General features: G+C 40.0%; 1 protein-coding gene across 2 annotated transcripts; it reads right to left on the bottom strand.

Moving 5' to 3' along the window:
* Positions 1 to 14,031: 14,031 nt before the first annotated feature.
* Positions 14,032 to 18,898, bottom strand: LOC140353895 (uncharacterized). Of its 2 annotated transcripts, none has more exons than XM_072438668.1 (3): positions 18,497 to 18,898; positions 17,529 to 17,634; positions 14,032 to 15,846 (listed from the first exon to the last, which is right to left on the bottom strand). In XM_072438668.1, exons 1-3 carry the CDS (start codon positions 18,896 to 18,898, stop codon positions 15,059 to 15,061), a joined length of 1,296 nt encoding a protein of 431 aa, XP_072294769.1. In that variant the 3' UTR covers positions 14,032 to 15,058. The 2 variants fall into 2 exon arrangements, with proteins under 2 accessions (XP_072294769.1, XP_072294770.1); XM_072438669.1 differs by having other exon boundaries at positions 17,529 to 17,628.
* Between the last annotated feature and the right edge of the window lie 1,678 nt (positions 18,899 to 20,576).

Below are 20,576 nucleotides of genomic sequence, written 5' to 3'. Positions count from 1 at the left end.
CACCACATTTAGTCTCACACAAACCACTAAAACATCTGCTCCTCCGACACACACCGGTCGAGTAATAGCAGCTCCGACCGACTGTATTTTTCATTGTAAAGCTATTAGTCTAAATTGTAGGTCATCGTTTTACATTTGTGTGTCTTATTTTTGGCACGGTAGAAGGGATTTCTGCTCCGAGGAGGAAAGCGTAAGCCTGTTGATGATCTTGGCCGGTAGTTCCACGGTTATGGTTGTGGTGAACTGCGGGGTTCCTATATCGCGCCGTCGCAGCGTGCACACATTCTTCTTTGAATGCAACGTTTCCTACCAGCTGCGATGTCAAAAGCGCCGATACCGCTCTCCACTTTGTCTCGAGCTTTTAGTCGTGTTGTGTTTTTGGCCTCATCGAAAAACAATGGCTTTGTTTTGTTTAATGACTGCGCGTTTGAGGCGTCGACCTCTTCTTCTTCTTTGGTGTTTTATGGCGGTTGGTATCCAAGTGTTACATTACCGCCACCCACTGTAGTTGTACGTCTTCTGTAGTTGTACGTATTCTTTAGTTGTACGTCTTCTGTAGTTGTACGTCTTCTGTAGTTGTAGGTCTTCAGTAGTTGTACGTCTTCTGTAGTTGTACGTCTTCTGTAGTTGTACGTCTTCTGTAGTTGTACGTCTTCTGTAGTTGTACGTCTTCTGTAGTCGTACGTCTTCTGTAGTTGTACGTCTTCTGTAGTTGTACGTCTTCTGTAGTTGTACGTCTTCTGTAGTTGTACGTCTTCTGTAGTTGTACGTCTTCAGTAGTTGTACGTCTTCTGTAGTTGTACGTCTTCTGTAGTTGTACGTCTTCAGTAGTTGTACGTCTTCTGTAGTTGTACGTCTTCTGTAGTTGTACGTCTTCAGTAGTTGTACGTCTTCTGTAGTTGTACGTCTTCTGTAGTTGTACGTCTTCTGTAGTTGTACGTCTTCTGTAGTTGTAGGTCTTCAGTAGTTGTACGTCTTCTGTAGTTGTACGTCTTCTGTAGTCGTACGTCTTCTGTAGTTGTACGTCTTCTGTAGTTGTACGTCTTCAGTAGTTGTACGTCTTCTGTAGTTGTACGTCTTCTGTAGTTGTACGTCTTCTTTAGTTGTATGTCTTCTTTGGTTGTACGTATTCTTTAGTTGTACGTCTTCTGTAGTTGTACGTCTTCTGTAGTTGTACGTCTTCTGTAGTTGTACGTCTGCTTTAGTTTTACGTCTTCTGTAGTTGTACGTCTTCTTTAGTTTTACGTCTTCTGTAGTTGTACGTCTTCTTTAGTTGTACAAGCATTTTAAGCTTAAACAATTACATTTCATATATACTTCAAAAGTATTTAGAGACATACAATTTTCATAAGTAAATATGGCTTTTTGGTTTAAGCTTTTGGATAAGGTGAGCAAATACGTTTCAATTTGTTTGATAAGAACAAGGGAAAAAAGGGATACTGATGATGAAAATGTATTTAATTATCAGTGTAATAAAGAATTGAAATGTGAACTTTACCCGATATAATAGATCTATGACTTTACCTCATGTGTCCGCCATTTTAGGTGTGCCGGCCAAAAGAGTTCCCAGGGAGCCAGAGCACCTTAAGAAGGTTCCGGGGCAGAACATTGTTGGAGAATAGGTGTGGTGTTTAGGGGGTTAACAGTTTTAAAAGATATCGTAAGGATTAAAATGTGCACAATAAATTATATCAAGAATATGTTTTTGTATTAAAATTGAGGACTTGTATTGGCACTAGCTTTTATCTTTGCTGTTAAGATAAAGATGATGAACTCACCTGGTCCTCAGATTGAGATGGTCCAATTAGCCCAGTGGCCTGTAAAAGGTTCCTGGTCGCAATTACTCGTGTGGTTGGAGCTGTGTGAACATGCTAAAGAATGCTGTGTTTTAAATATCTTTTTTGTAAATCCCGTATTTTCCGGACTATAAGTCGCACCGGAGTATAAGTCAGCCAAAAGTGCATACTAGAGACAAAAAAAAACATATATAAGTTGCACTGGAGTATGAAATGCAGTTGCAAGTGTGAAAATATAAAATTTTAACACTTATAAGTCGCTGCAGAGTGTAAGTCGCACCCCGGCCAAAAGTATGAAAAAAGGTGTGACTTATAGTCCGGAAAATACGGTAGTCGCTGTAAAAAGAAATGCTCTTGGGTCTGCCTCATCTGAATGCTCCACGCCACACGAAATATGCTCTAATTCCTTTGTTCCTGATGCCACTTCCTTATTTTCTACTTTTACTCCTTTACTTCATGTCCTACCTGGTTCAGTTCGTTCTTTGTGGGCTTTTTTTGGGGTGTGTTTTTTGTGTTCTGTTGTTGTTGTGTTGTTTTTGTTGATCCCAGCCGATGTCCGACTCGTGGTGTCTTTATGGTCGGTGTCATAAGGGCGCGGTTTGTTTTTGCCCGACGTTGCCCTCCTATTCGCTTATTCAGACGCTCCCGTGTATGCCATGTGCGAAGAAGTGGAAAGATGGCGGTGTCAGGCAACATTTTTTCCCCCAACGCTGTAATTTGCTGACCTTTATTCATGAGATTTGGGAAAAAAGTCCTGGCCCCAGAGCAGCCGGAGCAAACGACACAGACACAGAGACAACAAACACACATACATGTTTGACAATGTATTATTAAATAGAAAAAAACAACAACAAAACTGAATTCTGTCAAGTAGAAAAGGAAAAGTTAGAAACATTTGTACAGTTGACAGAATTATGTTTCAATTAGGGTTAGGAACAGGTATTTTGGTTACATTAGACTACACGTTTCAGTAAAACCAAAAGGAGTATGATTAAAGATTTTACAAAACATTTTGCAATTTCAGTGATGTTTATACCGGACTATAAGTCGCACCGGCGTATAAGTCGCACCAGCAAAAAAATGCATAATAGAGAAGAAAAAAACATAAATAAGTTGCACTGGAGTATGAAATAAGATTGCAAGTGTGAAAATAACAAATAATATCACATAAGTATAAGTCGCACCCCGGCCAAAACAATGAAAAAAGGTGCCACTTATAGCCTGGAAAATACGGTAATGTCACTTCCTGGTTTGACAGTTGTGGAATTACCTAAGGCGGAGGTAATGTGGTAATGTAATTCCACAACTGTTACGTAGCAACCAGATTGAAAACAAGGGCCAAAATCCATTCAAATCGTACAATATTCATGATTTTGCAATTAATTACACGTCACAACACGTTTCTTTTGGTGAATGATTGTTTAAACCGTCAAAAAAATGCATACGTTCAAATATTCTCTGCATTTTTGATGGACTGCCGCTTTTTGATGAGTCCTGTTGCCTCTGCTACCTTTTTACTCGTCAAATTTTCTTCACATACTGCAACTTGACTGATGAAAAACTATGGTCATTATGTACCACAGGGACAATCTCAACATTGTGTCATAATTTGAAAAATACAGTGTTGGATTGGACAGAATTGTGTCAAATTGTGTAAAAAATGTACACGCAAATCAAGAGCAACTCCTTCAAAAGTCCGCACACTTTCACCAGACTCATTCAGTATCCTTCCTTAAGATGTGTCTCAACTTTAAAACTAGCAGCTATTGTTTTTAGTCTCATTTACTTTCCTCAGAGGTCAGGTTCTTGCCCTTTCTGCTGATGTGTCATTTTCAGAAGTCTGGGTAGAAGATCTCAGGTCCATATAACTTTAAGGGATTTTTTTGTAATATTTTGTTGCTGCTGTGTGTGATTTAACTCTGTTTCATTATGTATTAAAGTACTTCTTGCACATACTGTAAGTTATTTTCTGAGTAATGTGGTTTATGACGATGCAAAGTCTTTTTTTTTTTTTTTTTTTTACTTTGGAACTTCGGAATTTAATTGGGAGGCTTAGCAAACCATTTAAACAGAAACGGGTGCCAACATGTAACCGTAGAGGTGGTTTACACAGAGGAACACGAAAAACATCAAAAAGGATTTGATTACCAAGAGTCAGAATGTGGTCGGAGGGATTGTTTGGCTTTTGGCTTTTCAGCGTTTTCAATGGCATAAAGTTTAAACAAGCTGAGCAAACACGGCGCTGATGTTCGGATAGTGTTAACTGTTTTTAATACCACCCGCGGTCGCGCGCCGTACCTGAACTTTGCACCTTCCACCTTTTTGCACTTTTCCATACGACACGAGGACATGTTCGGGCCGAGTGCGAGAAGGTTACGTCGAGGTTTTCGCGGAGTAAATCCTGGCAGTCTCAACCGTCTGGAAGCCGCTGACATTTACACGCCATATTACAATACATTTATATGCTAAATCTTCGCATCGGGTGGAAGCGGCCAGTCTATTCCGCTCCTGCCCTGTGCTGCTGTGTTTGCAGCCGTGTGTCCGTTGTTTTACAGCAGATGAGACCGAAGAAGCACTGAGTCTATGTAAATGAATAGGATTTGGGATGTGGGATGTGGGAAAATGCTGTTTCAGTTTGGACAGATGGCAAAGTGCAGGGCACACACATTGTCTGCCAATGCAAATGGAAGAAAGTTTCAGTTAAAAAGTTTGAATACTTTTCAGATGCATACAAAATCTGATCAATCTCGGGGAATAAGGGGCATTCAGGTTTGTTCACACGAGGACAAAAATGTATGGTTCAACAAAACTGTAGCGATTGAAATGGAAAATAACATCTTTCGGGCCATGTTGGGAAGTTAAAGTGTGATTTAGACAATCTCCATAACGTTCAACTTTATGTCATGGAACAAACTCGACTTTCAAAGTATATATTCTGCAATAATTTTCTATTCTAATAACTATTCTCACCCACTTTCATGTTAATAATTGAATTGCTGCAGGATCACATCAACGTTCATAGTCTGTGGTTCAGTTGATAATTTATTGTGGCCATTTTCTTGACTGTTTTTATTTATGTACTTTTATTAAACCAGGTAAAAATTCCATTGAGATGAAAACCTCTTTTTCAAGGGTGTAAAAATGTCATGCAATCATAAATAAAACACTTAAATAACATAAAACACTAAACAAGAGACATAGAAAAAAATAGAGTGGTACTTTTAAAAGCACAGACACTTGGACACTGACACTGGATTCATAAGATGTATTACTAATGCCAGTTCTTCTTTACTAAATGTTGATCAATATTTAATGCCCTTTTAAACTTGTTTGTCATTCATTTGGCCTACTTTATGGGGTTGTTTTACATAGAAGGCGAGGCCACTCTCTTTACACGCTCTTATAGTCTTGTACATATAAATACTTTTTAATTGATACCGTGAACAGTGCCTTGGAGTTGTTTGTCCAGCTCACTGACATCCACCTGTTTGGTAAGCATAAAGGCAAGTTTATTTGTAGAGCACAGTCCGTACACAAGGCAATTCAAACAGGAAAAACATGCATTAAAAGCATAAATAAATAAATCACTTCCGATGATCACCTGAATGGTTGTACTCATTTACGCACAAAGATCCATGAAGCGTGGATTTAAAAGAAGCAAATGCCTGTATTTCCCGTAGTTGTCAAGTGAATGCATCTGAACAGAATTTAGTTGTAAGCATTTTTGGGGAAACTAAGAGAAAAGCTAAAATGAGGTTTGCAAAAAAAAGAAAGGTTCTACACCATGACACGACATGACTGAAGGTAATGTAGATGCTGATGGGATGTATTTGATGTCTTCATTGTTCAATTAATTATTAATTAAACGATAATACCCCTACGTTTTTTAAGTTCTTTAATCAATTTAGGAGAAATATAATACAGATTTTTTCTTTATTTCTTCAATTTAGTTTTTACATAAAATTGTGTGAATCAATTTAGGGTGCGCGGTGGCAGAGCGGTTCGATTCCCGGGCCAGACCAACATCACATGATCTCTCTGGGTGGAGTCTGCATGTTCTCCCCGTGTTACCGTGGGTTCTCTCCGGGTTCTCCGGCTTCCTCCCACCGTCCAAAGACATGCCTGTGTTAGGCAAAAATGGCGACTCTAAATTGGCCGTAGTAAATGAATGTGAGAGTGAATGGTTGTCCGTGTGACTATGTCTCTGTGTTGACCGTGCGACGAGCTGATCCCTGTCCAGGGTGTGCCCCGCCTAAGGCCCAAAGTCACTGGGATAGGCTCCAGTCAGCCATGACTCCTAACGGAAACAAGCAGTAGAAAATTAATGAATGGATGTGTGAATGAAAAGGAGCAGAAAGAAGTGCAAACTTATTATTTGCCCTTTTCCATAAAAAAAGCATTTATTGCTCCAACTTTTCAATCATAAACACAGCAACAATAATAAATAAATAAATAAAGTCCAATTAAAAAAAAAAAAAAGCATTTATTGTTCTGCCTTGTCATATTTTTGTAGCATAGAATATTTTACATTTCATTTAAAAACTTGGATACAATTTGAATTTTTGATTCGAACATCGAGACTGCTCCATAGGCTTCAATTGAAATACATTTTTTCATTGTTGTTGTTCCTTTTCATTCATAATAACTCTCTTTCATTCATAATAACTCTCTTTCATTTATAATAACTCTCTCGTGGACACAAGCAGACCCAACAACAGTCCTCTGTGGCCTCTGACAGAAAACTTACACACACACACAAACACACACACACACACACACACACACACACAGCGTAACCAAGGCTGCCGCGGTCGCTCCCAATCGCACAGCTTTAAAAACATCTTTGAAACAGCCAGTGTAGGGTTCTCGTTCCTCTCCCCCGTCCCGTACTATTTGGGTTTTTTCCGCATGGGGCTGCTGGGGACCGCGGAGGGTGCCCACTGCTGCAGCTGCGCGCCGATCCAGTTACCCGCACATGGAGGAGTTTGGCCCACGAAGAACTCACTCTGCAATATTAGACACCAAAGCTGACCACAAGAGCACACACTGGCTCGCAGGCTTCACACCGACAGGAGCAGCACGGTGTATAGTGTTGAAGAACAAGCAACTGCACAACCTTGGAATATATGCGAAAAAATCTATAAGTATTCCTTTATTTTGGAATATATTTGAATGATCACAGTAAATTCAAATAAGCTAGATTTACATCAACATTTCTCCGGTCATTAGGCGGGGTGCGACTTATACTTATAGTTATACTTATATACTTATACTCCGGAGCGACTTATATGTGATATAATTTGTTATTTTCACACTTGCCACAGCATTTCATACTCCTTATGTTTTTCTCTTCTCTATTATGCATTTTTTGGCTGGTGCGACTTATACTCCAGTGCGACTTATAGTCCAGAAAATACGGTAATTTGTCAGATATCTCAATCTCTTGAAAAAAAACACAAAAAAAACAAAGAGTTACAGATAGTATATGGCATAAGTTAAACATGATATCCATGATATATAAGGGTGTATATAATGCTAAATTTACCTTTTTGTTTGTTTGTTTGTTTGTTTATCTCCCTATTGTAGTTCTTGGTATTTGAAATAAAGTTTTGCTTCTGTCCACATTTTTGGTCTGTTCTAAGTCCAATATTATCCTGACATAAGATATTGTCCTTCAAACTGTTGCATAATCAATGAGGTCGCTGCAGAGACAGAGCAGCTTTGAAAAGTTTGCAAAATTAAATTCTGCTCCATCGTTAGACTGGAGCTAAATGCCAAATCAATTGTGACCTCTGCGACTCACCTCTGTGGCAAAGTTCTGACACCGCATCGACAATCGTGTGAGAAAGATAAAGGTCATAATCATAACAGCAAAAATGTGAAGTTTCCTCAGTGAAAGCAAACTTGTGTTCCTCAAAGACAAAGTGGATTCCTCAGATGTGCTTGTCATATTTCTGGGCGCGTGGTGGTGGATGTCATATAAACACAGTGTGGATGGTTTGAATCCATCTGCGCCTGAACTGCATTCTGTTGTTGTGTCCTTGGGCACGATGTATCGCTCACCTTACATATGTACATGTGTGAGTGGTCATGGGAGGAGGCTGGAGTGAGAGACCATTTGCACAGAATCACCCGTCGCCCATTGATGGACTGAAACATTACACAGGGTCTTTGTAATATAATTCCAAGACATGTAAACATTAAAACGTATAGGTTCTTTGGCGCATGTGGGTACAATTCCTGGACTGGAAAATGTATAATCTCTCTGAGGGGAGTAACCAGACAGACAGAGAGAGACAGACATACACTAAGTTTAGCTGCAGAAACATTTCCACTCACACACACTTAGAGCTTGTGTGAAGGATATAAAAACCTGGATGACACTTAATTATCTGCTTCTTAATCCTGAAATATCTGAGGTCATTGGACTAGGCTCTAAAAGTCGGCGAGACTCTCAGTAGAAGGTAGAGCATTTAACTACCAAGCTCCGGTGTTATGGAATCAGCTCCTGTCCATGTTAAAGAGGCCGACACAGTCTCTTCATTTAAGACCAGGCTTAAAACGTTCCTCTTTGAAATCACTTATGGTCAGGCCAGTTAGGAACAAAAATAATAAACGACGCTGCCCTAGGAGCAACTAACTGTGCTGGGGGAAGTACGGCAGCTTGAGCACGATCCTCTACCTCTGACTACTTATTCTATCCACAATATTTGATGTTTTAGTTCATCTGTTGCCTGTTCATTACTGTTCATATCTTTCTCTCCTTTTCCTCTCCCCTCTGGGACTGCTACTGTTCCAGACACTGCTGACGCTGACCTATCGTAGATCCAGACGCTCCTCAACCGCCTGGAGGAAAGCTCTCTGCTCTGGATGAACGGATCTTAATCTGCCTGGATGAACTGCCGTGACAGATGAATCACCCACTCTCCTCCTGAGTGCTTCCTGCTCCACAGTTTATCTGCAAATTGAAGCGCGTCAGCCTGTTAGAATCTTTCCTTCACTGTGGTTCTCCCAAAGGGTTTTGTAGTTTTTCCTTGATGAGAAGGAGGGTCTAAGGACATAATTTGTTTGATCTATTTATCTTTTCTTTATTTAACGTAGGCTGTAGGCGTTATTGACAGGAAAGTACAGTGTGAAATGGGGGAGGAGAGAGAGTTTTCGGAGTCAGGAATCGCATTCACGACACTGCACCTGGAGCCTGGCATACGTGTGCTGTGCCTTAACCACTCCACCACCAGGCAGTGCCTGTTTAATCTGTTTTTCATTGTCGCCCGTCGAGGCAACTGTTGTTGGGATATTGTCCGTTACAAGAATAGATTGAATTGAAAATAAAGAAGTACAACATTAAAATCCCACACAAATCTCTCTCTATAATAACACGTAGTCCTACCGTACATCCACAGTGAAGGCTGTACATCTATATTTAAAGTGGAGATGGAGCTCTGGTATGATGGTGTGCTAACCAGGGCCATTCCATACTGAAGATGCTTGTATTGTTGCCCTGTGAAACATCAGACACTTGTATCGCCGTGCGCCGTAACTCCACACCACGGCGCGGGGGAAAAGGCCTGCCGTCTTTCCACAGAACGCAGGGGCAATACCGGGGAAGGGCAGTCCGAGTCAGGGGTGTGACCGCGGGGAGTCCGGTTGACTTGGCACGCACCTCAAATGCCTTGGCCGGAGCTCCGATACTCAATGTTGCAGATACTTTGTTGGAATAAATAGAAGATGCCCTGCCAGCGCTGTAACGACCGTGTCTGTCAGCGCTGCGAAGATAGGTCGGGCCAAAGGCTGCAGATGAGAGGAAGTCTGTGATGAAAGTGATCTCCAGACTTAAACTGGTCTTGAGTTGGTATATTAATTGCTACTTTTATTAGGAGTTTGGCATTTTATTTGATGTCGGTTGAGTTTGAAATGCTTTGAAAACGCCGGGTTTCTTGAGTTCAAGCTTAAAAAGTGTCACTTACAAAGACGTTTTTTGATTTGTTCAACACACAGTCAAAAGTTGTTAATGGAAACCTCAGAATTGAGGATTCAATTTGTCATTTTCAAGCTTTGTCATGACCCACAAAGGTTCTACATACAAATTACCCTTTTAACCGAGAAGGGATAATTTAATTTTGATCACGTTGTGCGAGGAAAGATAAAATGCTCTACATTTACATCAGAATACAAATCCACACCACTCTAGATATATGTTTAAATAGTGTAATAAAGGTGCACTATTTAACTTTCCTGGTTGTAGTCCATCGCCTACTCCACAGTTTGGCATGTTACATATTGTGCAAGCAGGCATTTTGTGCTTTAAAAAAACTTCTTCTAGCTTCTAGCTTCAACCTACACCAACTTTTAACGAATTCCAAGAAAATAAACTTTGCCCAAGCTGCACCCTTTTAGCCCGGCTCATTCTGGCGCGGCGCGATCAAAGGCTCTTCACCTGATCGTAAACGCTTGTGATCTGTCCAGCAGGAGGCGAGCTTTGATACGAACCTCGTGCAACTCCGGACGCCATTTCGCGAATAAAGAACGAAAGCCCTGAATGGTCATTGCTCTTCGGCGCACGTCCGCCCTTTGCACAGTCCGTGGCGTAAACATAGCGAGGCGGTTTGGGAAATGAAGGCAGCGGTTGCAGAGGTGGGAGTGAGAGGTCCTGTTTGTGGCTGAGCTGTGCCGGGAAAAGGTGCTGGAAACAGAGACTAAAGTTATGAAAAGCTTTTTATATTCTTTATGATTATATCAGATTATACTCTTACTAATTGGTGACATTGTGAACTCGTTGCTTGATAGCTTGACTTTTTCTAATTTTACTGTGCTTTTAAATGTGAGTGTTAAAGTCTGGGAAGATAATAATCAGATACGAAAATGTGATGTTTTTATACACAAACTTTGTAGGATTTTGCGACGCAGAAGAGGCTTTTCTTTTCATACCTTTGTTTCTTGTAAGTTGTTATACTTAAATAAAAGGTTACATATCAAATCTGCACTTAGCAAAACACTATTGAAATATGTTGGGCCATCTTTTTCCTGATTAATTGTTTATGGTGAAGAATTTAGACATTTTTAGATGATCTGTTTGGAATATAATATCCAAGGTCAGATCCAATATTTAAAACATTGACATGATATACTTGGTTCAACATTTAATTTTTCTATTTTTTGTTTATATCCTGGAGCAGTGCTGTCCGTTCTCTGAGAGGGTTTAGATAAATGTGGTATAATGGAAATGTGACAAAACGCTGTGGAAAAACAATAGTTATAAAATCCCTAAACGTGTTGAGACTTTGTTGGCGAGTTTATGAGTAATAAACATGATGTAAACAGGCTGTAAACAGGACATAAACTGGACGAAAACAGGGTGTAAACAGGACATAAACAGGATGTAAACAGGACATAAACAGGATGTAAACAGGACATAAACAGGATGTAAACAGGACATAAACAGGACGTAAACAGGACGTAAACAAGATGTAAACAGGACGTAAACAGGGTGTAAACAGGACATAAACAGGATGTAAACAGGACATAAACAGGATGTAAACAAGATATAAACAGGACATAAACAGGATGTAAACAGGACATAAACAAGATATAAACAGGACATAAACAGGATGTAAACAGGACATAAACAGGGTGTAAACAGGACATAAAAAGGATGTAAACAGGACATAAACAGGATGTAAACAGGACATAAACAGGATGTAAACAGGACATAAACAGGATGTAAACAGGACATAAACAGGACGTAAACAGGACATAAACAGGATGTAAACAGGACCTAAACAGGACGTAAACAGGACATAAACAGGATGTAAACAGGACATAAACAGGACATAAACAGGACGTAAACAGGACGTAAACAGGACGTAAACATGACATAAACAGGATGCAAACAGGACATAAACAGGACGTAAACATGACATGAACAGGACGTAAACATGACATGAACAGGACATAAACAGCACTCCTCGCATTTCTTTCCATTGAAAATATGACCAATCCATTCAGTCCTTCCTAAAATATGACACAGAGAACACGGCTAATCTAACTGTGTGAACTAATCGGGCGCACATAAGGAGGCGGCTGATGCGTGAGGGGCATTTCAGAGCAGGTAGAAAACATAATGAACGAGCTGCTTTGTTAGCTTTAGCCTGGAGGAAATTGATTTATATCCAGCATTGTTATTCCTCACAGAAGTCATTATCACCACATTGTGATTGATGCAGATTTACCAGCATTGGAGTGAAAAGAGCAATTTGCACGTTCTCGTAGCCAGAAGAGGTTTGAATGCTGTTGGACCAAGGCTGATCACAAATGCAAATAATAATAATAACAATAATGGTAATGAGGAGGAGAGGAAGAGGAAGAAAGAAGAAACAAGAAAAGGAAGAAGAAGAAGAAGAAGAAGAAGAAGAAGAAGAAGAAGAAGAAGAAGAAGAAGAAGAAGAAGAAGAAGAAGAAGAAGAAGAAGAAGAAGAAGACGAAAAAGTAGGAAGAAGAGGACGAAAGAAGAAGAAGAAGATAAAAGAAGAAGAAGGAAGAAGATTACTACAAGGAGTAGAGGAAGGAAGAAGAGGATGAAAGAAGAAGACGAAGAAGAAGATTACTGCAAGGAATAGTTGAAAAGTTCTAAAACACCATATTAAAGACGTTTAAACATTAATTCACCAACATAAATGTACTTTTATATATTTTATTTGCCAAATAATAATCTCTGCGAGTATCGAGCAAAACTGTTGCTATGGAACAGCTGAGTTTTTTTCCCAGTATGATGTCATGATTAACTATCAGGAAGTCAAATTATATAACATTAAGATTAGAAATATAACTAAAGTGTGTCTGTGTGTCTATTTTTGTTTTCTATTATTCTGTGTATTTACATGTGTGCCAGTATTTCTATCCAAGCATTCATTCTATACACAATTTTGCTTTAATCTTACAAGAACAACAATATAATATGATATAATAATCAATGTTTTATCAGCGTTTGGCAGTTGTGACTGTGCACTTGATTTTGAGCTTCATCATCACGTCTGACCTTTTACCATTTCATCTTTTCAAACGTATCACAGCAAAAACAGAACAATAAATCACAATAGCGTGTTTTATGGACCTCTCTCCCTGTCGATCTCTTGGCTCGCGGAAGAGAAAGACGAGCCGTGTGATGTGCGAGATGTGCCAGGCTTTATACAGACAAACAAAGACGCTATCGGTCGTGTGTTGACGCCACAAGGTCCAGAGCTGTCAAACGTATCTGACCCTCATCTCTCACGGATAACCACCACCAGCCGGAGCACTTCGCACAGACACACGGGGCTGGGAAAAGAGCCGCGGAGGGTGGAACGTGATCAAACAAAGTCAAAGTTTAAAAAAAGAAGAACAATGCCGAATCCTCCCACTCGCCGACGGTGAATGATATAAGACGTGTTCGGGTTGGGGAAAGCTGCGAGGCGGAATGAAATATTAACGTGAATGCAGATTTGATCCGTAGATTTGAATTTGTGCAATAGTCATGACAAACTGCAGCCTGACAAAGAGCCTCTCGGGAGAGCGACGAAGCAGGTGAAAATGGAATAAATAAAATATATGATCTTTATTTAAAAAGAAAGGCATGGAGATATTTGAGTATTGCATTGCTTTCAGTTTTGGAACTACATAAAAACACATTTATAAAATCCCCTTTATAATTATAATGTGACAATCTGCTTCCTGGTTGTTTCCATGGAGATGTTATTGCTTTGCCAAGAGTTTTCCATAGTTTGGCATTAACTTATTTGTTGTGTAAGTTGGAAAAATTCTATGTTTTTACCTTTAGAAAATAATGAAAAAATCAATCAATCAATCAATCAATATATAAATACCCTGCAGTGTAGCCTCTCCACCTGCTTGTTTTTATGGAAAGTTTAATGCCGCACTGTGTAACATTCCAGGCAAAGCAGTAGCATCTCCATGGAAACAGAGATAGTTGAGTTTAAATCATTGTCCAGACGACTTTTAAAACACGTTCTACACTGGATCACTCCTGGATGAATGATTACACAACTACTACGCTCAGTGCGGTTAAAGAACCATCTAGAACCACATAAATACACGCGATTGATTGACATTGTCCTTTTGTGTCTGCTCTATAGTTATAATCTATGACACCGTGGATCATTATATTAGATTTTGGACATTTTCGATCACAATATTGATCCAAAACAACTTTATAAAAGCCCCATTTGTGCCAAAATAGATTTGCAAAACTGACAAATCCTGTAGCATATCAAGAAAAATAATAATAAATGGAAAGTACATAAAATAAAGTATGTTTTTATACTGTCACTGTGTTTGTCCATCTTAAAATGCACAAACAGTCCAGGAGTCAATGAAAACGGGGATCGTTGCAATGCGTCATCAATGCAGGAGGATAAAGATTACTCAAACATGCAAAACAGGTGGATTTTTTTTAATAACATGTCTCCTTTAAAGTGCACTTTTTAAATGTGCTATCCAGACATGTTTTGGTCTATTCTTCAGGTGTTATCCCACTACTACACTACTATATCTATTGGCTAGACCAGAAAAGCACACAAAAAACCCCAGAAACATGCTTCTTACTAAATCCGGTCAAGCACAACACACTGCAGCCCTGAGCTCAGAGACGGCCTGCTCTTCATAAAACACAAGTGTGAAGTGAGTTCAAAAAATGCTCAACCTTTTCATCCCCTTTTGTTTTATGGATATGCTGTATATATTTCTTCGGCCTCGAAAAAGAATCAGAAATGTTTGATGTGACGGGCCAAAGCTGGAGTCGGGGAAACAGACACCACAATGCTGACAGGGAAGAATAAGCATTTTCTGACCAACAGAACAATAACATTTAATCTGCATACAAAAATATACTTATTTGGCATTGCAAAGACTCACTTGTCTATGGCAAACTATAGGCTTAGTACAAAAGGGGAAAAGTTGTTGCTAAAAAATACTAAAAACAGTCAATGATTTGCATTTTTGCGACTGGAAATCTATACAATACAAGCAGTGCAATTTATAAAGGATAAAAATAATAGTAGCTGAAATTTCCCTGACCATATGAAGCAGTATTATATTGAGATGTATTTATTTCAAGCTTAAAATATATTTCAATTTGCATATACTGAAATAAGTAAGTTATTTTTCCATGATCTGTCGACAGTTCAATCATAATAGATATAGATTATAAGCACAATAATGCGTCCAAACCATGAAAGTGCGGCCTTACTGTAACTCTACTGTTTTCTGAATCAGGCCCTGAGCAACGCCTCCACTGAGAACGGTAATGGCTTCACAGCTGGACGTCCTGGGACTGAAGTGCTGCCTGGGGCCTTCACTGCGTCCACGGGGGCCCCTCCTCTACATAAACCACCACTGCTGTCGCTACAACACTCCTGGACCACCTCTGATCCGCGCTGAGAGCCACTGGAGTCCTCGGAAACACCATCTGTATCTGGCGTTAAGCAGTGATTTTTCAGTCTTTGCTCTGTCAAATGCATTAGTTCTGGTTCTATTGCTTCTTTTGATGCATAATACTTATTTTCTGTCCTTTCATGTAAGTCTTTGGTGCTTTGTTGTGTCGTTATAATGTCGCTTGCCTCTCCAAAAGGCCTGTATTTCCCGTATAGCAAATGGTACAGCTGAAAATCACATTCGTAAAGCGGTTTGTACTTGAAAACAGGCACAAAACGGGGCTCGTTGATGGACTCCTTGGTGAGAACGCAGCAGTGGAGGTTGGTGGGGATGGGAGAAGGTGGAGGACGTGGGTGAGGTGAAGAAGATGATGATGATGATGATGATGATGATGATGATGATGATGATGATGATGATGATGATGATGATGGGACGTCCTGGAGATGGTTTTGGAGATTGTTCTGTCGTAATTCGCGCTCCAGCATCACGTTCTCCAGCTCTTTGTCGGCAAACGTTCTCCTCTTCCTCATGCGGGCGCTGACGGAGGGGCAGGGGAAGGACAGAGGCACGTGCACTTTGGACCAGCAGGGGGCGTCGTCATAAGGAGGGGAAGAGGATTTGAGACCTGGGAATGAGATCACATGATGAAGAAACGATGGGACAAAACTGTATTGTGATCAAATTGTGTAAAAGTTTAACAAAATTAACCAAATGCCTGACTATCTGGGATTTAATGTTTCAAAATGAATTAAATATAGATCTAAATGACTCTAAATGAGGGTTTTTATTAATTTCAGATCTGTTTTTGTTTTGCTCTACACTGTACATTGAATTAAAGAACACATATTTTGCATTATTTGTATTGTTATTTGCCTTTTAAACGTGCTCTTGAGAACCTTTTCTTTGTCATTTAATGTTTTGGAATCAAAATAATCTATACAGTGGAAAAATACACATGATTTTCTACAGTCACGAATATGGGAATGTTTCAAATGAGTGAGGAACTGAAACAAATGAAGCTGAATCTACAACTCCAGTTATAGTTTTGATGAGGGAATGGCATGATACAAGCTCAAGAAAGTAACATTTCCTTTCTTCCTTTTGCAACAGTATCTTTCAAAACATGTAGCAACAAACAGAGAAAACTAAAATGTATCTAAAAACTTTTCACGGTTTGTATTTTTCCCAATATGTTTTTTCCTCTGTCAATATTAGGTTCAATTTGCAGGGCTGTAAATAAATCAATGGCTTAAGTGCTTTGCCGTGTATTATTTTAATTACTCACTTGGTTAGCTCTGTCATTATTGCTTTACACGGTGAGGCTAAGAGGTCTATAAAGAAAACAATGGCACTTGCAGGATTCTGAACACAAGCCAGTAGATATTAATACGCATCATGTTGTGTGTGTGTAATGACATCCAAAGAGCAGAGCAGGGCAGCGGACCAACAAGCTCTTTGTGAGAGGAGCGTTATGGATTATTGTAATGGGTTCTTTGTGAACAACTGGGGCCTAGAGCGGCGGGTGGACTTGAAACAAATATTGTCATCTTTGTTACCATTTGTTTTTCTAATTTAGCACAATGACAGTGTGTGCTCAGGTCAGGTTTTAGCTGACGTTGTTGTTTAAACCATCGACACTGCGAATAAATGATGGGTCAGGGGCGGGGCATTCTATAAATCGTTCTGTGTCTGTGGAGAATTGCAATTATTATATTTATAGAAAATATTTTGATTGCTTTGTAACATTAAGTCCATTAATAACCTGAGTCTTTTTTTTATATCTTTTTTTATTGTATTATTTTTTATAGATTCTAAAACCCATGGATAACCTTTATGCCAGATATATGCCAGACACAATGATCTTTAAATATCATCCTGGATAAAGATATATGTGACCTGTTTTTTTTTTTTAATTTCTATTATGAGCTGAATTTCAAACGTTTTGGCATATTGATTCGTTATTGATATAGCCACAATGATAAGCTCAATTTGAACTAGCCAAATGTAATGAGCAAAATGAAAACAAGAGTGAACTTGAATGTCATCAACTTTGAACATATGGATGAGTATTCTAAAACATTACATTGCCAAACCTAATGCTTTATGTGCGTGGGTTGAATGGGCAGTTCTTGGATAGGTTTCCTAAGCATTATGAGCCCTAGTTGATAATTTATGTATGGCTATTATTTCAAGATGAATCATTCTGCTACAACATAACAGTTTATAGTATTAGTATTATTTTGACAGTGATCAGGAGCAGCAGAGTGTGCCTGTCAGAGTTAATGAGAGCTGTTGATGAAGTTTTACCCTGCAGGATGCTCTTGGTCACGGCGCTGCTGGGCTCGGCCGCTCGGCTGTAGCGCTGATACGCGCTCCTCCGCGCGGGGGCCGCGCACCGGACCACCCGCTTACCCTGACACAGAGAGAGACAAGTGTTTATACAGATAAAGAATATAGAAAAGAGTGGTCAGAGGCTGGGTGGAGACAAGTGTTTATAAAGATAAAGAATATAGAAAAGAGTGGTCAGAGGCTGGGTGGAGACAAGTGTTTATAAAGATAAAGAATATAGAAAAGAGTGGTCAGAGGCTGGGTGGAGACAAGTGTTTATAAGATAGAAAATATAGAAAAGAGTGGTCAGAGGCTGGGTGGAGACAAGTGTTTATAAAGATAAAGAATATAGAAAAGAGTGGTCAGAGGCTGGGTGGAGACAAGTGTTTATAAAGATAAAGAATATAGAAAAGAGTGGTCAGAGGCTGGGTGGAGACAAGTGTTTATAAAGATAAAGAATATAGAAAAGAGTGGTCAGAGGCTGGGTGGAGACAAGTGTTTATAAAGATAAAGAATATAGAAAAGAGTGGTCAGAGGCTGGGTGGAGACAAGTGTTTATAAAGATAAAGAATATAGAAAAGAGTGGTCAGAGGCTGGGTGGGACGTATTTGCATTTCAACTTCAGCGCGGGACACAATTAGGCCCATTCAGTTCAGGTTGACAAAAAGTACCACATTTATCTAGTCCTTTTAGAGACAAACATAAATAATAGTCCTGGATATTGGGGAAAACAATCATCAACACTATCAAAAGCCAAACATAAATTCTGTATTTTTTCCCCAACAATATCACGCATTTATGACTCATGGGTAAAATAATGATAAATGTAATGATAATAATACATTTTATTTAAACGCACTTTACATTCGAATGGAACCACAAAATACAATCCATACTTTTCTCTGATACATTGTTGAGAGTAAACATATCTGACCCCTTCCACTGACCTGTCCGTGCGCCCTGGCCACTTCCGCCGCCTGTTGCCGCCTGAGCGCGACCTGCGCGGCCATGACGCGCTGCCTCTCCACCACGAGCAGGCAGCAGGCGCAGCGGCAGTCCCTCCAGCGGCAGAAGCGCTTGTGTCCCTTCAGGCACGACACGACGCCGTGGTTGCGGCACCGCGCGCACTTGGGGCTCCGGGCCATGGCGCGCGGCTTGTGCGTCTGCGGCGGCTGCTGCTGCTGCTGCTGCGGGCGCGCGGCCTCTCTGTCCTCCACTTTCACCTCCGCGACGCCCCCGCGGCCGCTCCGCGCGTCACCGTGCGTCAAATCCAGAGTCTCTTGAGATTTGACGACGTGGTGTTGTGCGGTTGTTTGCAGCTGCGGGCCTCCTTCTGGATGAGAGCACATCTGTGAAGAACGTGCTCTTTAGCTCCTTCACGCAGAAAGTCAAACATCCATTTGTACAGCGCGAATGCAAAGTTGAGTGAGCCTAGAGCGCACGGGGTAAAACACTGAGGAAATGTCAACCAAATCCACACTTTCTTTAAAAAAAATGCACACGTTTTGCATATATTTGATTAAAAAAATATGAGGCTTTTATTTAACCCTAACCCATGTTCTATATGGACTTGGTGTCTCTCTTTACCTCTTGTGCCACTTAATAATAATGTCCCACCTTTTCGCTGATGCCATTATTGTATAAAATGGAAAACAAGACAAAGGCTAAACATTCCTCGCGAAAATACTAAGCAAAACAAACACTTTTTGTGCCATTTTAACACTCAACTCTATGTTTTAAGTGAGACTTTTTTAACAGCAGTCATCTATAAGCCTATGTCATGATCGTCCCACATTGTCCCATACTCTTACTACTATTTGAGGTTGTCGCCCTCACAAATATCCTCTCAAAAGCACATGCAGTATTCACACACACATACTTTGCTCTCATACATCGGCGCGTACCGCAGTTGATGAGACGCTGCTGATTCTCAGGTGAACGTAACGGGCCGCGGCGCCGCTGGAGCTCGTGTCCTTGGAGTTGCACCCTCGCGCTCAACTCCACATTTCCCAAATCCCCAGCTCGAAGTAAAAGGAGCTCAGGAGTCTCCAGAAGTCTTTACCTGCCCTGCCCACCTTCACCGGCTCGTCTTACACTCCCCGGGACCACTGCAGTGACACTCCTACTACGGTATGTGCCCTTTCATACCAGCGGAACACTTAAGGTTACATGCAAACTATTTATAATACTTTATGGCACTGAGGGCAACTGAGGTAAGAACTTCATCAATAACATTATTAGACCCGTTTGGATTGATTAGGCCACACAGTGATATTAAGGTTCAATCCTCATTAACTGCATTGTGTCAGCTGCACTCTTAAAGGGTATTTTTACTTTTCAAATATTATAATGTTCATGACTTATAATCATTCAAATAAAAAAAAAGAACGTATTTCACACTAGATACACACTTGCTACTTGATTTCATCCAAGTTAAATGCAAATTCACAGCCATATTCACACAAAAATCATACAGTCGTTTGTAATAATTATATTCTGTGGTAATCCAGTCACGTGTGGCTCCTGACGTCACACGTTGGGTAAAGCACTGGGTGAAGAATAACAGGAGACTCTACTTTAAATATGATAGATTTATTGTAAAATATTAAAGGGATAGATGAGGGAGTTAAGAAAAGGATTAGGTGTTTCAGAACCAGGTTATAAAAAAGGGTTAAAGGTATAGGTGAGGTATTATTATTAAACTATTAAACAACATTCATTATTGAAAGTCGATGTCGTTGTTGTCATTGTGAAAATGATGCATGTATTTATATATTTATGTACGTATTTAGTTTTATTTAATCACATGGGTTCTACTTCCATCCTTTGAACGACTTTTCTTCCCATGTTTTGTGTGATTCTTAAACGTCTGACTTCTGTTTAGAAAGCAGACCTTCAAACCCTCAAGGACAAGGACTCAAATCCTGCCTCCTGCTGGCCACTCTGCGTAACACCACCACCACCACCACCACCTCCCTCTTGTGTTCATTATTCTGTCTTTCCTCTGTTATTTAATGTTTGATCACC

The sequence above is a fragment of the Eucyclogobius newberryi genome, unplaced genomic scaffold, assembly GCF_026437365.1.
Source record: "Eucyclogobius newberryi isolate DKJ021-1_F unplaced genomic scaffold, fEucNew1.0.hap1 SCAF_9, whole genome shotgun sequence".
NCBI classification, from domain to species: domain Eukaryota; kingdom Metazoa; phylum Chordata; class Actinopteri; order Gobiiformes; family Gobiidae; genus Eucyclogobius; species Eucyclogobius newberryi.
The sequence above is the reverse complement of the archived record's forward strand: the minus strand, read 5'-3'. Positions and strand labels throughout refer to the sequence as shown.